Source organism: Rousettus aegyptiacus, unplaced genomic scaffold, assembly GCF_014176215.1.
Source record: "Rousettus aegyptiacus isolate mRouAeg1 unplaced genomic scaffold, mRouAeg1.p scaffold_m13_p_6, whole genome shotgun sequence".
Classification (NCBI taxonomy): Eukaryota; Metazoa; Chordata; class Mammalia; order Chiroptera; family Pteropodidae; genus Rousettus; species Rousettus aegyptiacus.
The window spans coordinates 30731905-30752039 of NW_023416309.1; the positions used below are offsets into that span (position 1 = coordinate 30731905).

General features: G+C 38.8%; 2 protein-coding genes across 5 annotated transcripts in view; one reads left to right on the top strand and one right to left on the bottom strand.

Annotated features, from left to right (window-relative positions):
- Positions 1–4245: 4245 nt before the first annotated feature.
- Positions 4246–16373, bottom strand: LOC107501765 (ESX-1 secretion-associated protein EspI-like). 2 transcript variants are annotated; one of them, XR_004951671.1, is made up of 2 exons: positions 15059–16373; positions 4246–4871 (listed from the first exon to the last, which is right to left on the bottom strand). XR_004951671.1 is itself a non-coding variant. In XM_016128234.2 (2 exons), exons 1-2 carry the CDS (start codon positions 16369–16371, stop codon positions 4859–4861), a joined length of 510 nt encoding a protein of 169 aa, XP_015983720.2. In that variant the 5' UTR covers positions 16372–16373; the 3' UTR covers positions 4246–4858. The 2 variants fall into 2 exon arrangements, 1 of the variants encoding a protein (XP_015983720.2); XM_016128234.2 differs by having other exon boundaries at positions 15875–16373.
- PAPSS2 (3'-phosphoadenosine 5'-phosphosulfate synthase 2) overlaps positions 16163–20135 on the top strand; it is a 60573-nt gene continuing 56600 nt past the window's right edge. Inside the window, exon 1 of one of the 3 annotated variants that reach the window (XM_016128232.2) lies at positions 16163–16476. In XM_016128232.2, coding sequence (XP_015983718.1) covers positions 16450–16476 — 27 coding nt within the window. In that variant the 5' untranslated portion in view covers positions 16163–16449. The remainder of the gene's footprint in view (positions 16477–20135) is intronic. The other 2 variants (XM_036223907.1, XM_016128231.2) reach the window with 2 other exon arrangements.

A 20135-nucleotide genomic window follows, 5' to 3' on the forward strand; every position in this document is an offset into this window, starting at 1 on the left:
AAATGAAAAGAGAAATGAGTAGTAAATATGTATGGAAAGTGTTTAATAATTGACTTAGGAGTCCCAGGATCTCATTTTGTTAAAGTCCTCTTCGTACTTCATAATGCAGTAACACTTTAAGATGGAAGGAATATTGTTATTATCACTCCTACAAGTGCTCTCACTCTTCTGTTTATTCTGTAAGGTTTGTCTGCACAAAATATAGGGTAAGCCAGTTGTTTATGCTGAAAGTTTGAAATAATTCCATTCCTTTCAACTACTTAAAAATAAGGAAATACCTTTGGTTATAATTCAAAATAGGTGATTGTGATATATTTCTTTTATAAAGAAAAAAAATCAGTGTTCTAATCTTCACTTTGGAAAAAACCTGGTTGTGTACTAAAGGCTATATATGACAAATCCTCAGCTAATATCATACTCAATGGTGAAAAACTAAAAGCTTTTCCTCTAAGATAAAGAACAAGACAAGGATGTCTGTTATTCAATATAGTACTGGAAATCTTAGCTAAGGCTATCGAGCAAGAGAAAAAAATAAAAGGCATTCAAATTGGAAATGAAGAACCAACTTGGCACATTTTGCAGATAACATGATTCTTTATAGACAAAACTCTAAAGACACCACCAAAAAACTATTATAAACAATAAAAAAAATACAGTAAAGTTGCAGTATGAGAAATCAGTGTGCAAAAATCCATTGTACTCCTACATGCTAACAATGAAATTTCACAAAAGAAATTTTAAAAATCCCTTTTGTAATAACAACAAAAATAATAAAATACCTAGGAATAAACTTAACAAAAGATATGAAGGACCTATACACTGAAAACTATAACACATTATTAAAAGAAATTGAAGAAGATGCAAAGAAATGGAAACATATTCCATGTTCGTGGATTGGAAGAATCAATACAGTTAAAATGGTCATCTTGCCCAAAGCAATAAAGAGATTTAATGCAATCCCCATCAAAATCCCAATGACATTTTTTAAAGAAACATAGAAAAAATAATCATATTTGTATGTAACCACAAAGGACTCCAAATAGCCAAAGCAATCCTGAGAAAAAAGAACAAAGACAGAGGTATCACACTACCTGACGTCAAATTATACTCTAAAGCAACAATAATCAAAACAGCATGGTATTGGCAGAAAAACAGCCACACAGACAAAGGAAACAGAATCGAGAGCTCAGAAATAAACCCACATACATATGGGCAAATTATTTTCAACAAAAAAGCCAAAAATATGCAATGGAGAAAAGAAAGCCTTTTCAATAAATGGTGCTGGGAAAACTGGAAAGCCATCTACAAAATTATGAAACTAGACTGCTTTATCTTTGACACCATACACAAAAGTTAACTCTATATGGGTCAAAGATCTAAATATAAGACCTAAAACAATAAAATAAGTAGAAGAAAACATAGATACTACACTTATGGACCTTGGTCTTAGAGAGAATTTTATGAATTTGAACCCAAAGGCAAGGGAAGTAAAAGCACAGAAAATGAATGGAACTGTATCAAACTAAAAAGTTTCTACATAAAAGAAATCACCAATAAAACAAAAAGGCAACTGACTGCATGGGAGAAGATATTTGCAAACAGCATCTCTGATAAGAGATTAATATCCAATATATATAAAGAACTCATACAACTCAACAACAACAAAACAAACAATCCATTTAAAAAATGGACAGATGACCTGAACAGATATTTCTCCCAAGAAAACATACAAATGGCTGACAGATATATGAGAAGATGCTCAATTTCACTAGCTATTAAGGAAATGGAAATCAAAACCACATATGAAAGGGGTGAAAGTTTAAAGAAGTACAAATTAGTAGTTGACAGATGGTCATAGGGATGGGGAGCATGGCACACGGAATACAGTTAGTTTTACTGTAATAGATAGGCGTTGAGCCAGAGGAAAGAAAGAACAATTAGGGAGATCATTTTATAAACTGTATAAATGTCTAACCAATGTACTGTATACTTGAAACTAATAATAATAATTTTTAAAAACCATGATGAGATATCACCTCACACCTGTTCAAAAGGCTATTATCGACAAGACAAGTAATAACAAGTCTTGGAGAGGTCATAGGGAAAAAAAGGAACCCTCATACACTGCTGGTAGGATGTAGATTGGTACAGCCACTATGGGAACAGTATGGAGGGTCCTCAAAAAATTAAGAATAGAATTACCACATAACCCAGCAATCCCTCCTCTGGGTATCTACCGGAAAAATTTGAAAACATTTCTTTACAAAGATATATGTACCCCTATGTTCATTACAGTATTATTCACAGTGTCCAAGACATGGAAACAATCAAATTGTCTTTTGATAGATGACTGGGTAAAGAAGATGTGATACATATATTCAACGGAATACTACTCAGAAAAGATGAAATGCCATTATTTGTGACAACATGGATGGATCTTGAGATTATCATGCTAAGCAAAATAAGTCAGATGAAAAACTTAACAACCATATGATTTCACTCATATGTAGGATGTAAAACAGAAAGCAACAAATGAACAAACAAGACAAGCAAACAGAAACTCATAGACACGGACAGCAGTATGGTGAGTACCAGAGGAAAAGGCAGTATTGGGGAGGGTAGACAGGGTAAAGGGTAAATACATGATGATGGAAAGAGATTTGACTTTGGGTGGTGAACACACAATGCAATATACAGGTGATGTGTTACGGAATTACACTTGAAACCAATATAATTTTATTAACCAATGTCACCCCAATAAATTTAATAAAAATATATTTCAAAAAAGAGAAAAACTGGTTGTTCTTCTGAAATGACCATGAGGATAATATTAAAGGCACAAGGGTGTAGCTAGAACTGAGTTAAGGGCTTGCCCAATAGGCAAAGAAGAGTAACTTGTTGCTAATTTCATGCATGGGAGATACATGAGCTGATACATTGCTAATGGTTACTAGAGTGCCCTGAGGGGAAGAGAGGGGGCCACATCAGGCCTCCCTTTAGAACTGTAATATGTTAATTTCAAGCCACCCTGGAGTGACAGATGGACTGAAGACAGGAACACAGACCCAGGCTGGAAGCCCGGCTGAGGCTGGTGGGCCTGTTTGCACTTAGAAATAGGCAAATGTTACAAATCAAGGCTTGTTTTACTTTTTTGTTGATTGTCCAGAACGGAAATCAGGAGTCTTTTTCTATTAAGTGCCAGAGAATAAATATTTTAGGTTTTGTAGGCCATATAGTCTCTGTTGCAACTACTCAACTCTGCCATCATAGTGCAAAAGTAGCCCTAAATAATGCACGGAGGAATAACAGTGGCAGGGCTCCAACAAAACCTTATTTATGTATACCACAATTGGATTTTCATATAATTTTCACATGATAAATATTATTCTTCTTTTGATTATTTTCAACTATTTAAAAATATAAAAACCATTCCCAGCTTGGGCCATACAAAAATATGTAGACCATACTTTGCTGATCTAGATTTAAGACAGTAATGGGGAAAATGTTAATAATGAAGATTAAACTTAAAATAAATCCTGTCTGTGGCTGTTACCATGCGAATAGTACCAAAGAAAGAGAGAGAGAAAAGAAAAGGAAGGAAAGAAGGAAGGAAGGAAGGAAGGAAGGAAGGAAGGAAGGAAGGAAGGAAGGAAGGAAGGAAGGACAGCATGGACGGGGAGGGGAGAAGAAGAGAGGGAAGGGAAAATCTACCGCTATTCAAAAGCTATTATTCAGCAAAGAAGTTGCTTGGGTCATTGATGAACAAGTGAAATTCTGGCATACATAGTGCTAAAGCTGAAAGAGGCTTCACTTTAATTAATATAATTTGTATGAGGTTAAGGAATAGTTTACTAGCAGATCACATATCAGATCTAATGATAATAAGTTTATTGGGAAAAAGTTAGATTAGGATGTGATCCTGTGCTTGAATTATCCCCATAAATTGGCTATGAATTCAAGAATTGGCAAAAAAAAAAAAAAAAATCGTTCTGTGAGAATCAAATGGTTCTATGGAATTTACAATAGAGAGTATGAATATTTGATATTACTTATAAATTGTGACCTCCTGCTTGAAGGCATAGGCCTCAGTTTACACACATTCATTCCCAAGTTTGCACAGGACACGGCAGGAAGCTAAAGGCAACAATAGTTGCTTTCCTGAGGAAAGTTCTGAAGTTTTAGTGGTACTGAGAGATGTGGGCAGAGAGGTTCCAAGACGCTCAGTTCATTGCACAAACTCTCACGTCTTATTTCAGAAGCTGCTCCAGCCTAGAGCCTAGGGAGAGCCTGAGCCAGGCAAAGTCTCCTGGTACTATGCCACAGAAACGACAATGACGGTGAGCAGACAGCTTCCCAAGCTGCTGATTAGTGTTTTCTGGGGCCGACGTGAAAGGACATCTTGCTGACATACCAGAGTGTCTGGTCTGAGGAGGCTGCTGGCTGATGGAGAAGTCTCCTTGGATCCCTTTGAGAGGGACACGGTAGGGCTTTGGGTCCCAGCAGCTCTGCTAGCTCAGCACCAGGTGTCCCTCGCTCCCTGCTCCAGGGAATCCAACATTCTTGCGGCAGTTTTTCTAGGTGTCTGCTGCTATAGTGTCCACGCCTCTCCCCTTTACCTCAAAGCTCTGCTTACTCATGGATTCCATTGTCTCATGACAACTGATTAATGGCTTTTCTGGGTTCGTCATCTTTCAGCTTCTGTGGCCAGTACTGAGTTCCTCTTCTGTGTCTCATATTTAAATTTCTGCCTTCTCCAAATTTGGAGCAGTTGCCTGGCTCTCTTCACAGCAATCCGATGGGAAGATCTAGTTCCGGGTGTGTCAGATCCAAAGTTTCCACATTGACTTCTTAGACTCTCTCAGTGGACACAGCTAGGAAATACAGACATGTATATCAACACATTCATATATACACATCTGTATTTCTATATCTATCTATATGTATGTGTATTAAAAACTGTGAGTTCATACCGATATCTATTTCCAACTCAATAACACCAGGCTCATTCTAGCTTTCTCCCTCCTCATGTGTAAGTTTTTGTCACTGACAGTGAAAAAGCTGGTTCCCTTTGTCTGCAACATATTTACCTATTTGTTCAAATCTCATATACAAATAAAATAGTTTCAGAACTGCTAACCTGTATCCCTATGTGAAACAAATTTACTAAGGGAGTACAGTATTTGTATTTAGTCCTTTTTATCTTTAGCCTTACAGTAGGCAGTAAAAATACTGTTTTCTAACATAACAGGTTAGTCCTTTTCTCTATCACCCTCTTCAGGATGGTCATTTTATTCATTCGTAGTACACTTATGTTTATTTTTTATCATGTGTATTCCATTTTGGGTCCTCCATCCACATACTGCTATTTTTAAAAGTTTACATTCAGTAAAATTTACTGTTTATAGTATACAGTTCTGTAGGTTTGACAAATGCATAGGCAGGTACCTACCTCCATGGTCATGATACAGAACAATCAGAACAGTTCCATTGCCCCCCGATGCCCTTATGCTGCTCTTTAGAAATCAAGCTCTTCTCCAAACTTCAACCCCTGACAACCACTGATCTATTTTAGATCCCCTTAGTTTTGCCTTTTTCAAAATGTCATATAAGTGAAATCATACATGTATAGCCTTTTAGGTCAGGTTTTTTTCAGTTAGAAAAATGCTTTTGAGATTCTCCCATGTTGTTGTATGAATCAATAGTTTCTTCCTTTTTATTGCTGAATACTATCCCATTGTATCCATTCACCAGTTGAAAATTACCTAGATTATTTCCAGTTTTGGGTGATTATAAATAAAAATGCTATAAACATTCATGTACAATTTTTTTGTCTGTGAACATAAGTTTTAATTTCTTATATAAAACCTTGGGAGTGGTATTGCTGAATCATATGGTAAGTGTATGGTGATATGCCTTTTTTAAAATAAAAGCTTTGTTGAGATATAATTTTTATTCCATCAGATGCACAATTCAATGTTAGTATAATCATAGAGTTCTATAGTAATCACTGCTACCTAATTTTAGGATATTTTCATTGCTTCACAAAGAAACCCCATACCCATTAGCAGTCACTCCCATTCCCCTCTTCCCCTGGAAATCATTAGCTTTCTGTCTCTATGGGCTTGTCTATTCTGGACATTTCATATAAATTTAATCATACAATATGTTTTTTATAATTGGCTTCTTTCACTTAGCATTATATTTTGAAGGTTCATCCACGCTGTAGCAGGTATCATTACTTCATTCTTTTTGTAGTTAAATAATGTTCCATTATATAGATATAACACATTTTATTTATCTTTTCATCAGTTAATGGACATTTGGATTATTTGTGTTTTTTGGCTGTTATGAGTAATGTTGCTATGAACATTCAGGTACAAGTTTTTGTGTGGACATTTATTTTCATTTTTCTTGGGTATACACCAATGAGAGGAATTGCCAGGTCACATACTAACCATTTGAGGAAATGCTAAACCGTTTTTCAAAGTGGCTACATGTTTTCACAATCACATCAGCAACGAGAGAGAGTTCCAATTACCCCATCTCCTTGCCAACACTTGTGATTTTTTTTATTAACGCCCTTGCAATATGAAGTGGTATCTTACTATTGTTTGGTGATACACTTTTGATTAAACCAAACCAAAACAAAACACAACACAACAAAACAAAACAAAACAAAGGAAAACAAAACAAAACATGAAATTAGAATAAAGAACCACCAACTTTTAAAATCCTTCAAAATGCACAAAAAGGCCTTCAGATTTGTTGCAGTTTACTAGCTACTTCATTTTCACTAATTAATCCTCTTTTCTTCAAACCTTAGCATTAAAATTAAGAAAAAAGTGATTTCTGAATTGAAGGGTTGTTAAAATTTTTATTCATTATATGAAAGTATTTTCTTCTGTTTTAAAATTGCATATGTACCAAATTTCTGTGTTTCATTGATGAAATAGATTTTCTCCTGGGGAATGGTGAGAACAGGCCTTGTCTACAAACCCTGACACAGTGTATAGCATTGTATCTATTCAAAACCATTCACAGGTCTAAACAACTGGATAATAAGTAAAATGTGGCATAGAATCTATTAGTAAATTGGAAACTTTCTGAGGTTAGTCTTTGAGTGGTTCCTGAAAGCACCAAAGCAGCCCCCAGGCCTTTGTCTATGGAAATCAAGAATTCCTTAGATGAAGTCATACTTTGAGCCCCATAATCCATTATTGATCTCATTTTGGTGGCCGATTGGGAGAACCAGTCCTTGACTTCCCATTAGGCCATCACCCTGAACTTCATAAACTAGAGTTGGAACTTGAAGCTGAAGGGGGACATTGAGCATACATTTCTCAGAGCAGAGTTTATTCAAGGTCAGTCCTACACTAACTTTAGAGGTCATGGATGGCTACAGATTAAATAAATATAATTTCTCTGTTTGAGAGATAAGTCTTTTCTGGCCATGATGACTAGAAATCAGAATTTCATTAGCAGTTAACATGGACCCTCTTGTGCTGAAGAAATGAATTTTGGATATTATGCAGAAACAAGAGCTCTGTGTCCAACGTTCTTGGTGGATGAAGGGCATATGTTCCTCTTTAAAGGTAAAAAGAAAATAATCTATGACATATTCTCATTATTTTTGCAGAATAGAACAATTCTATAGAAGTCATCACTAACAATCTAGTTCACAACCTAATTAAATATTGGATGTAAATTATTGTGATGTCAGATGGAGCATGTGCAGAGGAAACGGATGTCATTTGTAATAAAATAAAATAAAATGAGCAGAACTGAGGCAAAGTTAGAAGAAACAGAAACATTTCACATGGAATATCATTAAAACCATATCTTAAAGAAAGCTTAGCTCTACAATAAATTGTTGTTTAACATAAACTACAATAAATAATATAGGCCACAATAATTGGCAACTCTGAAGCTAGTGGAAAGCTTCTTGTGGGATCAACTGAAAATTTCATAAATTTTCCAAATTTTGGAGCACCTTTAAATTTTGGTGGAATTCAAGTCATTTCTATTGTATACAGTTAAAGGTGTGAAATAAGTCTAGATATTATAGTAAAAACTTTCCATTAATCTTGAAATCCTGAACTCTCATAAATATAAAATTCTAAATTATCATGCTTGATTCAATTCAGTTCAGTAGATTACTGAGCATTGCTCGATACCATGCTGGCAAGTTCACATATATCCTTTCATGCAGTTTTCACAGTGGTTATTAAATAAGTCAGGCCTATTATGGTTGAAATAGAAGCCACCTAAGTCAAATTATCTTAGTCAAAGTGAGCAGGTGTATTTGCTGGAAGGTTATTGGGGTAACTCAAGATCACAGGAAGAGCCCTAGGAAGCTGAGTTTCTGGGAAACTTGAAATAAGAGACTAAGAATCTGATAACAACAGGTCTCCTCCCCAACTTTTTGTAAAATTCTCTTAATCTCCACATGGGAGGAGAGGTGGCCACCAGCCTCTCTGGGTTTATATACAGTGCTGACACTTCCTAACTGAGAAGGGAAAGGTCTCCCACAGCTCTAACAGAAAAATTCTGGAAAAAAGACTTGAGTGGTCAGGGGCTGCTTTGGGGCTGTACTCAGCCTGCACCCCATGCCTACCCCTAAGGTACAGAAGAAGGGAACTGCAGGACAAAGATGTGAATCTATACCTTTTGACTCCAACCTTAGGAATCTTTTGTTGTGTCCTGTATACCACTATTTCATGGAGCTGGCCCACCCTTGTGTCATAGATCCGAGAGCTAGTAAAAAATCATTTTCAAGTAAGAGCCCTATGCAGGCTGACCACTCTTGGAAGCAACTTGCCCTTCACTCAGAAGGACCCCGCAACCAGTCTCTGATTCCATTCCTCAGTCACTGGTTCTCAAATCTGAATTACATTTGATGGGGGTAGAGGTGGGGGGAAGAATGTGGTTTTATTATCTTAAGTGAATAACTGAGTTTTAAAAGTTAATCAAATATACTATAAGTAAATATAATCCACAGCATTCTTCCAAAACAAGAATGATATAAGAGGAGTATGATGGAAAATTTCATTTATAATTCTATAGCAATCACTTTAGTGCATGGATGAGATTCAAGAAAACTGCATAAAGATACCATGTGCTAGAGAAGAAAACTTGAATGTTATATCAATTCTTCCAAAATTAATATATATAATTTATTTATTAATAATTTAATAGAAGCCCTATATGATTTTAGGAGGCAAGGCATGGAGCTTAATAAAATAATTCAGTAAATAGTCTGGAAGAACAAATGGGCAAAAAAGTTCCAAGTTATAATTTATAATTGAGCTGCTTCTCATAAGTGCTCCCTGCGGAGAAGTTATAAAGATTACTAACAATTCCTAAGGGAGATCCCTGCCACTTAACATCATGGAGTAAGCACCATGGATCAATAGAAGGATGGATAAATTATTCAATAAATAATGTTAGGAAAAAAACGGTATGGTAGGGCAATATTTTTAAAGTATTAACTGATTTTTACACATAATAATTCCCCATCCTCATCTTCAAGCCCATTCTTGGCTCAGGATGCAAACTAGAAAATATAATTAGAGTCTTCTGGATTTAAAGCCTAAAAGCTTTAGAGAAAAAGAAAGAATTCCAAATAAACCAAAAATTGAATTACCACATGACCTAGCAATCCCTCTTCTGGGTATTTACCTCCAAAACCTGAACACATTTATCTGCAAAGATATTTGTACCCTGATGTTCACAGTAGCATTATTCACTATGGCCAAGACATGGAAACAACTGAAGTGTCCTATGATAGGAGATTGGATAAAGAAGCGGCGGTACATATATACAATGGACTATTACCCAGCCATAAGAAAAGATGAAATACCGTCATTTGCGACAACGTGAATGGATCTTGAGATAATCATACTAACTAAACAAAATAAATCAAACAGGAAAAGTTGAAAACCACATGATATCACTCATGTGGGATATAAAACTGAGAGCGACAAACAAACACGACAAACAGAGACTCATGGACATAGATAGTGGATTAGTGGTTATCAGACTAAAGGGGGAGAGAGGAGGTAAATAGGGGTAAAAAGGGTCAATTATTTGGTGATGGAAGGAAATTTGAAATTTAACTGAGTGGTGAACACACAATGCAATATATATACGACATGCCGTTCAATGGTACACTTGAAACTTATGTGACTTTGTTACTATCACCCTAATAATTTTTAATAATAATTTAAAAAGCATCTGGGAGAAAAAACACCAAGGACTAATTAAACACCCTCAGCTAGAATTAGAACTAAGTGATCTCACAGAGGAATTTCAAGGGATTCAGGAATGTGTTTTTACAAGCACCCCAGGGGATTTTGTGCACAGTGGAGTGGGAGAGCCAGTGAGCTAGAACAGGTTCTCCGCCTGGCTGCAAAGTAGATCTATAAATCGAAAGGGACGGGGGAAGCCCAGGCATCTGAAATTTTTTTTTAAAGCTTCCAGTGTGATTTTAATGATTAGTCAGAGTTGGAAACTCCTGAGATTCACACCCAGATTTTTATTTAATTGGCCAGGTGTGTCACTCTTCAGATGTTTATAATATACAGTGAAGTTTGAGAACCTTTGAGTCTTCCAAAAAACTTCCCCTGTCTAGAGCAGAATTGTCTTTCTAAACCGAAAGTGAAGAAAAAAAGTGCATGGGGGTTTTCAAATAAAGACAGTATTTTAAAAATAGGTGAATTTCTAGGTTCAAGCATAAGTTTGTTTTTCCAGTGCATATAACAATTTTGGCTAATACTTATGATTTTATTATAATGGGATTATTGACTCATTAATCTTTAGGAGACTAAGATTATCCCTGTGACTGTAGTTGTAGTTTTAGGATTTGATGATTGAAAATATTATATGAAGATCAGGAAATGAATTTGATAACATCTTAAATGAATATATATTTTATTCTTTACTGTTGCATCTAAATACATTTGAAAAATAACAAGTTTGTAGAACTATTATTTTTTCAGAAAATGCTTAGTATCCATAAACACTCTCTTATAATATTTTCAGGATGTCTGAGGCCCATAAGTTAGAGGCTATTACGGATTTTATACTTTTATCTAAAAGAGATGGAGAGAGAAAGAAAGAGATTGGTATTATATCGATTTTTTTTACTGCTTATTATTCCATGATGTTACCGCCCGAATTTGTAAAAATCTCCTTCAAAAAGGTTTGGGACCTACTAATAAGTTAAATTATGCACAACAGATTATATTTCAACTCTTTGTAAATTTACTATTTATTTATGGTATCTACGATATTCTCTAGTAATTATAATATCAATTTATTATATCACCACATTTCTCGTATAAGTTATTTCAGAATGGAATGTTTCTGTTCTCCCATATTAAAGACAAATTTCTCTAATCATAACTCCAATTCCTCTGAATATATGTTTTGTGATATTTTCTCAACTATACCACAGTATCACAATTTCCACTTCTTTCTTTCCTTCTTCCTTCTCTCCTTCCTGTAAAATATCTTAAAAATCTAAGTTTAGTTGGATATTTTTCTAATAATTTAAAGCCTCTAAATGACATGGATTAAGTTATCTTCCACCTTGCTAAACTTTTAAAAGAACCTGTTGAAGGCTGAAAATTCAGCCATATAATTGGCTGAAGTAACTGACTTGCCTGACATTTGACAAATGTAACTTGTTTTCACTGAGGTTTGTTGAATTTTGGAGTGAATTTTCCTAAATATACTAATCGTTTCTATTTTGCATAATATGCTCAATATGCTAATAATTTTACTTCTTTTTAATCTAATACAAAGATAAACCACAACTTTGGATAGGATTCCACCAAGAAAATGGCAGAAGAGGATGACTTTCAGCTGAGAGTGTGAGCTTTTCCTCTGGCTTACACTGACCATGAGTGTAAGTACTCTGCGGGCAGGCTTTGGGTGACGGTCAGTGTTGCTGTGCAGTCTGGCTGTCAGCAGCTTTTCTCTGCTCTACTTGGGTCTTTAGTGATAGGCTGGGACATTTCAGGCTGGAGGAACAGGGAATGGCCGGGTAGGGAGGGAGTGAATGCTTCATGTAGCTAGGAACGACAGGCCAGACAGCCTGGGCTATATACCGTATGGACAGATCACCTTCTATCTAGCTTTGTTTTACCATTGAAACTCGGGTTAAATTAGCACCACCCATGGGAATTTCCTCATAGTCCAGCAGTCACTGCTGTTTTTTGAGTATTTTCCCTATTACTTTGAATATCCATTTATTCCAGCATTTATCACATTCCCTTGAAATTATTTATGTACATATCCGTCTCCATCACCAGACCAAGGACACATCAGAACAGTGGCTTCTCATCCTTGGACACAAGAAGTCCCATAATGACTAATGAAAAAATGGAAGGCCAGCCATATGGCTAAATGCACTCCTATGAACGTGAAGGAAGCATGCCAAATCACGTTGCTGATTGTACATGGCACGTCCTCTATTACAACCTTTCTCATTCTTCTATTATATCTCCTAAGTTCCGTGATACAGATGCTTATAATTTTCTGAACATACCTGGTTATTTCATGCATCTCTCTGCCTTTAAATTTTCAAATGTACTCATACCCCCACTTTGGGGAAGGAAGAGCTGGCAAAACCTTACCCTTCTTTCAATTTACAGTTTGTATCATCTTCCCCAAGAAAATCTGACATCTCTTTCCATTCCCTCTCCTTCCAAAGTTGAACTGGATGTCCTGCCTCTGTGCTCCCACAATATGGTTTATTTTAATTGACTGGCCAGTTTAATCCACGCTCTTCACTTCTGGAAAAGATAATGACCAATGCCCACAGAAAACTGAATGTCCTTTGAGATTAGGGCGCACTGGAATGCCCACACATTTCTGCACCCCCACTAGGGGCGGGTGACTCTTCCTAGGATCCACTGTGTCTGTTCCCTATTTATGCCAGTTGTACTTATTTATGCCAGTTGTGCCTGTTAGTGTAACTAAGTCATTTAGTTACATGTGACTTAAGTAAATCACTTGTGAATGAAAAAGAGCTGTGTTTCCTATGAGAACAGATGGATGCTTTGGAAAGGTAAGCTACTGAAAATTGTACAGTTGAATTAGGTGTAGGCAAGAGAACAGACAAAGAGAGGGAAGGCATATGTAAAACTATTGAAGGACTCTCCTCTCGGATGGTTTAAGTGCCCTTAATTTTTAACTCCACTTTATAAAATCCCAAACTGGAAGTTGTCGAAGATGCTTTATGAGATTGATTTTTGGAACTCCTATCAGCATACCTATACCACAACAGACGCCACTAGCCTTACAACAAATATTAGTGAAGTAAATTGTTTAAGTCAAAATGAAATGTCTAAGGCATTCATGTGTCATCTTTGCCTATCCCAGTCATGTATTGATATTGAAATGGTTGGGGGTGGGGCGGGGACAGAGTCTGTGTTTCCTTCACTAGATTGGAGTTTCTTGAAGATAGGGACCACATCTTGCTTGTCTTGGTAGTATCTGTGCCTGGGAAGAGTATTTGGATCCTAGCAGACTTTCTCTACTGGCTCCGTGACCCTAGGGAACTAACTGCAGCACATATTTTTATACAAGGGGTTTCCAACAATCAGGTCTCTTATGCATCACAGCCATTAGGGGGCGATGTAGCTGCATTTCTTTGAAATGGTCCACCAAGGGAGGTGCCTCCAAGTTAGACCCCCTAAAATGAGCTGCATAACATCTCACTAACACTGGCATTCTTTGTATATGTGTTTCCCTTGTTTACTTGGGGGACCTGACTGTTCCATTTTTTCTATGCAATAAATGGACCAAGTAGTAATAACCACCTCATTATTAAAGCCCAGTCAATTCCTAGAAGAAAATAAGAAGAAACAAAAACTTTCATGAAAATGTTGTGAGTAGCATCAAAGATTGTAAATTGGTACAATGCAGGCCACCATGTCTCATAGTGGAGTCTTAGAAGGAACACTGTGGAAAAAGTTATGGAGAGTGTGTGTATCCACATGAAAGGACAGACCTCAACCCTTCCTCCCTTCCCCTGAATGAGTCTCCTCCTAGTTCTGATGTACTGGAATCATGGACTCCGGAAACAAAGCTGCTAGTTGCTCCAGCTTTTCAGAAGGCATGTTGTCTCTTAGGAGTAAGAGGGTAGTGAGATGAAAAAGAATTTAAGACGTTACCTTTAAAAGAAAGACCTGGTGGGGGAGGGGAGGAGATAATAATTATTTTACTTTTAAGTGAGTTGCTATGTGGAATTACAATTAACTGATGATCTGTGATGTTTAAGGATCTTAAACATTGCAGCTTAGGTCCAAGAGAGCTGAGGCCTCCTATTTCTCGTGTTTGGAAGTAGAAGAAGAAAATCTGTTCCAAAGCACTGGTTGAGAATTATTGAAATCTAAAACAAAATAAACAATCTAGTTAACAATTATCATAGGGTCTTGAAATAGTTAACCTAGAGACTGAGTGATTCAGGGGCCAGAGCATTTAGGGAATCAGCTGACCTGGGTTTGAGTCTCACTTTGCCCAACTAGTGACAAGGGTCAAATGGCCTCCCTTCTATCAGCCCCAGTTTTACATTGCCATCTGTAAAATACAGGGAAGCAGCACTAGGGATTTGTCTTTACCTTCTTTCTGTTTCAAGAGCACAGCATTTTTGTTTGTTTTTAAAGGCAATATGAAAAAAAATACAATAATTATTCAAATGGCTATTTCTCCATCCGTACTTAATTTACCTTTTCTCTTAGGGCAGGATCCAGCAGGGTCCAAGATATGGTCAGAACCAATACAAAAGGATTTTTCCAATGAGATTAGAATAGGCTATTACTATTTAAACTCAAAATGTACTAGTTTGTGTGCAATACAGAAACTCGAACCCAGTATTTGCCCTCTAGCTGCTCGCAGTTGAAGGGGGTGATAGCAGCTTACTCAAAATGAGTAAGAAAGTAAATATACATGGAGAAGAACAGTCAATGAATACTCAGAGATTCAGGGGTCTGTCTGGAAACCTGGCAGTCATCTAGAAATACAATTAGGTATGAAAGAAAAGCTCACTCACCCTGCTTAGAGTACCACGTCTCCAGCCCTTTCACAGAAAGAAGACCGAAGTGGGAATGAGCAGTGCAGCCTTTGTTCATCTTTACGTTCTTTTGCCCATGCTGCCCTATTGCTCGGTTTGTGGCATTTTGTAAGGAGTTAAGGTACAAAGGGGTATGAGACCCAGTGATTTCTCACAAGGTACTCGTCACTAATCATAGATTCTCTACTCCTTACCTCAGCTGGTCCCAGACTTTGGGTTCTTTAAGAGAGTAGCCTGGGGCTTTCTTCTGATAAAACCTTAGAGCAGTGAGGTCTATTGTTAAGCCTTCTCAAGTTGGGCCTCCTTTTACTCTTTTCCCACAGGGCCCGTCCTAGTTGCTGAACACAAACAATCACTATAGGAATACTTTGGGGGATGGACTGAAACAAGTCGCTGGGCTACCACTGGCCATTTTTCTGGAGCTGGCCATGCTTAGCTGGCTTGGTGAGAAGGCGCAGTGCCTCAGCTGGCCCATCTGTATCATGAACGCCAAGGGAGTGAATGCATATAAGCCCCCTTAGCACCGTGCCTGGCACTTAATGCGCAAGCAAGCAACGCCTCGCGATTTTATCATCACAGATGATGATACTGGCTTAAAAAGTCTGCACTGTCGAGGCTGAAAAGCTCGCTTTGAATCCTCATACTTGGAACATAACCTTGAGAAAATCTGAAAGCCTCATTTGTAAAATAAAGAGAATGTAGGACCCCGAGGTGGGGCGGAGGGCACCAGGACTTAAGGAAAAAGCTCAGCAGGGTGTTGAGTGAGGGCCAGTAAATATTAATCGTCGCTGTTACCACTGTAAATGAAGGCGAGCTGGGCGTCCGTGCCTGCTGAGGACCTTGCCGACAAGTCTGCCGGGTTCAAGTATCCTTGCCCTTGACCAGTCCCAGCGGAAGAAAGGTTTCCTTGAAGAGGCATGGAGTGGGATGGGAGGTGGGGGGCGCTCTGGGATCCTCTGGGAGCTGGAAAGGAGAGGGCTAATTTGACCCCCGGCTGCGCGCGCGTCCGGCGAGTCTGCCCGCGGGCTGCAAAGTCCTGCCTCTGACCCCGGCCGGCCCTGCTGCCTCAGCGAGTAGGGAGCTGGGTAGGACCCCGCCCAGGCGGCGGCCGGGTACCCTGGGTTGGGCGCTGCTGGCGGAACCGACGGGGCGGAGAGGAACGCGGCGGGAGGAGGAGTAGGAGAAGGGGGCTGGTCAGGGGAAGTGCGACGTGTCTGCGGAGCCCTTTTAAACCTCTTTCCCCGGAGTCCCGCAGTAGCTACTGCCGCTGCCACCGCCGCCGCCACCGCCATCCGTGCGTCCGAGCGACTCTGCTCCCAGGAGCCGGGCTCCAAGTTTCAGCGCGCCGGGCACCGCCGCAGCCAGCCAGCATGTCGGGGGTCAAGAAGCAGAAGACGGTAGGCTTCCAGTCGCCTGCCTTCCCCTCCCCTCCGGCCGCGAGGCGCCGAACCCCCCGGGGCACTCGGAACCCACGCTCCGCGGCTGGAGGCGAGCAGCCCCGGCGCGGAGGCGAAGGCGCGGGGAGCAGGAGAGGAGGGCGCGGAGGAGGCGAAGCTGGAGCCCGAGGCTCGGCCGGGATTCCCGGGGCTGCCCTCGCCCGCCAGTCCTGCTCCGCCCGCGCCCCTAGGAACCGACGCTCCTCGGAGTGGTCACGCCCGGGATAGACCTCTGGAGCTTGCAGAGTGCGTTCCAATCAAGAGAGAGGACCAGAGATAGGAAAATTTCCCTTCTTCCCCAAGAGCTTTTCCAGACCCGCTTTTTCTTCTGTATGCTCTCCACGCGAGTCGAGCGGATGGCGGGCTGAACTGACTCTGGTTTTGCTAGGTCTGGTCGCTGGGTACACGTCAGCGACAGTCACTGGAAATTTGTCCATTGAACCTCCTTGTAGTGAACTTAATGACAGACTTTCATGAGGGAAACTGCAATTATCTAGACTTACTGGAGGAAATTGCATTTCTACACTGGCAGGATTTAACTGTAGCTGCAATTCAGCTCCCTACTGATATTGGGTGGCAAGCACCTCATGGGAGACTCCTTGACTTGGAGTAAGGAACTGTTTTGAGTTGTGTCCAGAATTAATCTGAGCAGTCCCCTTTATGGAAAATAGAGGGCCTGCCAAAGACAGAAGTTCCTTTTCCACTTAGCAATAGGGGCTTCTATAAATTTTGCATCCTTAAATATGGCAGCAAGAGTTAGAAAGAGCCTTGTGGCCAGATTTGCAAAACTTGTTGCGCTCCCATCCATCAGTCTGACTGCTGAATACTTACTCATCTTTACCACACTGCAAGCCTCAGATGATCATGGTGGTTACACAATGGGTTGACCTCTCTCAAATAGTTAAACTTGTGTTTGGCACATTGTAGGCGCTCAATGAATGTTTATTGCTATTATTAGTAATGTATTATTAATGTAATATATTAGTAATATACAATAGTATTATTACTATAATTATTATTATTATATAACGATTATTCCTGAAATATTTTTGAGGTGTGTTGTGGTGAGCCAGGGAGAGATGAAAAAAAAATAAGAATTGGGGAAGGAGAGTGAAAGGGCCATGTAGGGGCTAGAAGTGTGGGCTTGAGCAGCAGGAGAAGGGAGTGGGGGCTCTGTGGTTTCAGGGGACCACACTGGACCAGTCTGAAAAGTGGGGAGGAAGGTCATATCAGTTTGAAAAGGGAGAATGGCCAGTCAGGATCTACGTGCCTTTTATAGGAGTGATTTTAAAGTGGGAAGACTCTCAGTATTGTAACATATTTTAAAATACTGTCAAGTGAAAATCACTTGTGTTTTAGGCCTATTTAATTTGAATAATTTTTACAAAATTCCTAATTGTATCTTCTAAATGACAAACTGCGGCACTTAGTACCTTTTGATGTCAGTAAAGTTTTAATTCTTCCTCCCTGCTTGCATCAAGAATTCCTTCCCAGTTATGATGAGGGGCTTTTTCAGGTATCATTAATGAAGGGGAGGGGGTCTTTCCCCTTCATGCCTCTAGTCGACAAGAGCCCATGAAGTGGAGGGTCTGAGAATAGGGCTTTACAAACTGTGGGAACAGTTCTCAGAGAGTAAGAAATTTGAGGGCCGGAAGATTTGTTTTTTGTATTCACACATTTTAAACCTTCTATTTTTTGTTTGGTGTGTGTGTGTGTGTGTGTGTGTGTGTGTGTGTGTGTGTGTTCTGTATAAGATTAAATTAACACCTGATATAGCTAACAGGACATCTGAACTTTTTATTTAGCCAACGCAATTATAATCCAGGCACCAGCACAGGTTCCCAGATGGCCGGATAGATACTGTCAGGTAATGCAAGTCAGTTGTGAATGTATATGAAAGCTTTAAATGTTAATTTGAAACGTATTTTGAAACTTCAGAGGCCAAAATAAAATCTATCCACCTGTGCGACTTCTCAACCAATCAATTGACAAGTGAAACTTGCTGCTCTAGGAAGCTATCCTCGAAGTGAGAAATCATTGCATTATTATCTTCATTATTAACAGAGAACACACTGCTCTAATTTCAAATATTTGTTGAGCCTCTACTGTGTGCCAGATGATATACTGGTGTAAATACATCTTTTCCAATGTTTTTTTTTTTTTTTTTTTTTGGCCACACTCTGATGAATATAGTCTTTTAATCCAGACCACTGTAAGAAGAGTAAGTACATCATTTTGGTTGAAATAAGGGACTATATGATGATTTTCTTGCAAGCTTGAGAAAAAAAAAATGTTTATAAGGGAAGGTAGCACATTCCATTTGTGCTAGGCATCCCTACCATGGAAACCTAGGATAGCTACATGTCACATTTCTTCTTCCCACCCTTGACTTAAGCTCCAACCCTGGCTACCCCCCATACACACTACGCACACACATAGATGCCTAGGAGAAGGAAAGAGGTGGACTGCCTCCAGAGGACTGGAAAGAAAGGCAAAGGCCTGGTCCTTTCTTCTTGCATCATTTCCTGGATTAGCATTTTTCAAGGCCGACAATGTTATTATGTTCTGAAGATAACAAATCTAAAAAAGTCAACTAAGGTATTAAATTATTTTCCAAAGGCTTAAGCAAGCCAATGGTTGGGGAAAAGTGAAGGGGTATTGAAAGTATAAAATTCTTCATAAATGCAAGAGATTATCTACCTATTTGAACATGCTGCCTAAGGTAAAACATGAATTTCATGATGAGTAACCATTAGAAAGAATACGAAACAAGCACTTACTAGAGGCCATGCACTCAGCCACACTGTTTTATTACATCCCCATAGCAGGCTTCACCCCAGAAAACTGAACGTCATCTCTAGGGGAGGAGAAATGCCAGAAGAAGGGCAGGATTTGAATTCAGGTCTGTCCAACTTTAAGCACAAAATGGGGGTAACAGTGACTTACCCCTTACAATTGTGAAGAATAAATTAATTCCTAAAACCTGTCTTGCACAGTTCCAGGCCCAGAGCAAGTATTCTATATGCAGTAGCTGTTATTATTATTATTGCTATCGTTGTTATTGTTATTATTATACCATACTGTCATGGTTTGGTAAGCTAGGATAGGAAAGTATAGGTCATATGGTTCCAAAGGCTCAGTGCGTGACAATCACCAGAATATTTAATCAGAGCAAACAAATGCAGAAATGTAGAGATGATTATCTGAATTCTTATCATGAAAGCTAGATAGAAGACAAGGACTATAATTAGTGTAGATGCACTAAAGTAACCTAAATATAGCAAGATTTTGCCAAAAATCTTGGTCAAGAAAGGCAATCTATGTATAAGTAAATATCAGACTAACTTCTTTCCACCCTTCCTGTGATTTCAACTGTTTCCAGATCTACCTTAAAATATCCAGTTCATACTATTCTTCCAAGATCATTTGTCTGAACTTTTACAGTTAAATATAAATGTAGTTAACTCTGAATTTTGTGTTTCTGCGATAGTTTTCTTTGCCTTTCATCACTTTTCTGTTAATGCATGTGGCTCTGTGGTTTGCTTAGGAGATAATTAGGCTTAACTCAAACATGGAACCGTAGGGACTGAGAATCTGGGAAAGGAATCAATGATGTCAAT

What these genes read in the sequence shown, in the direction of transcription:
- LOC107501765 (XM_016128234.2), bottom strand. Translation starts at nt 16,371, where the DNA reads ATGGCGGTGGCGGCGGCGGTGGCAGCGGCAGTAGCTACTGCGGGACTC.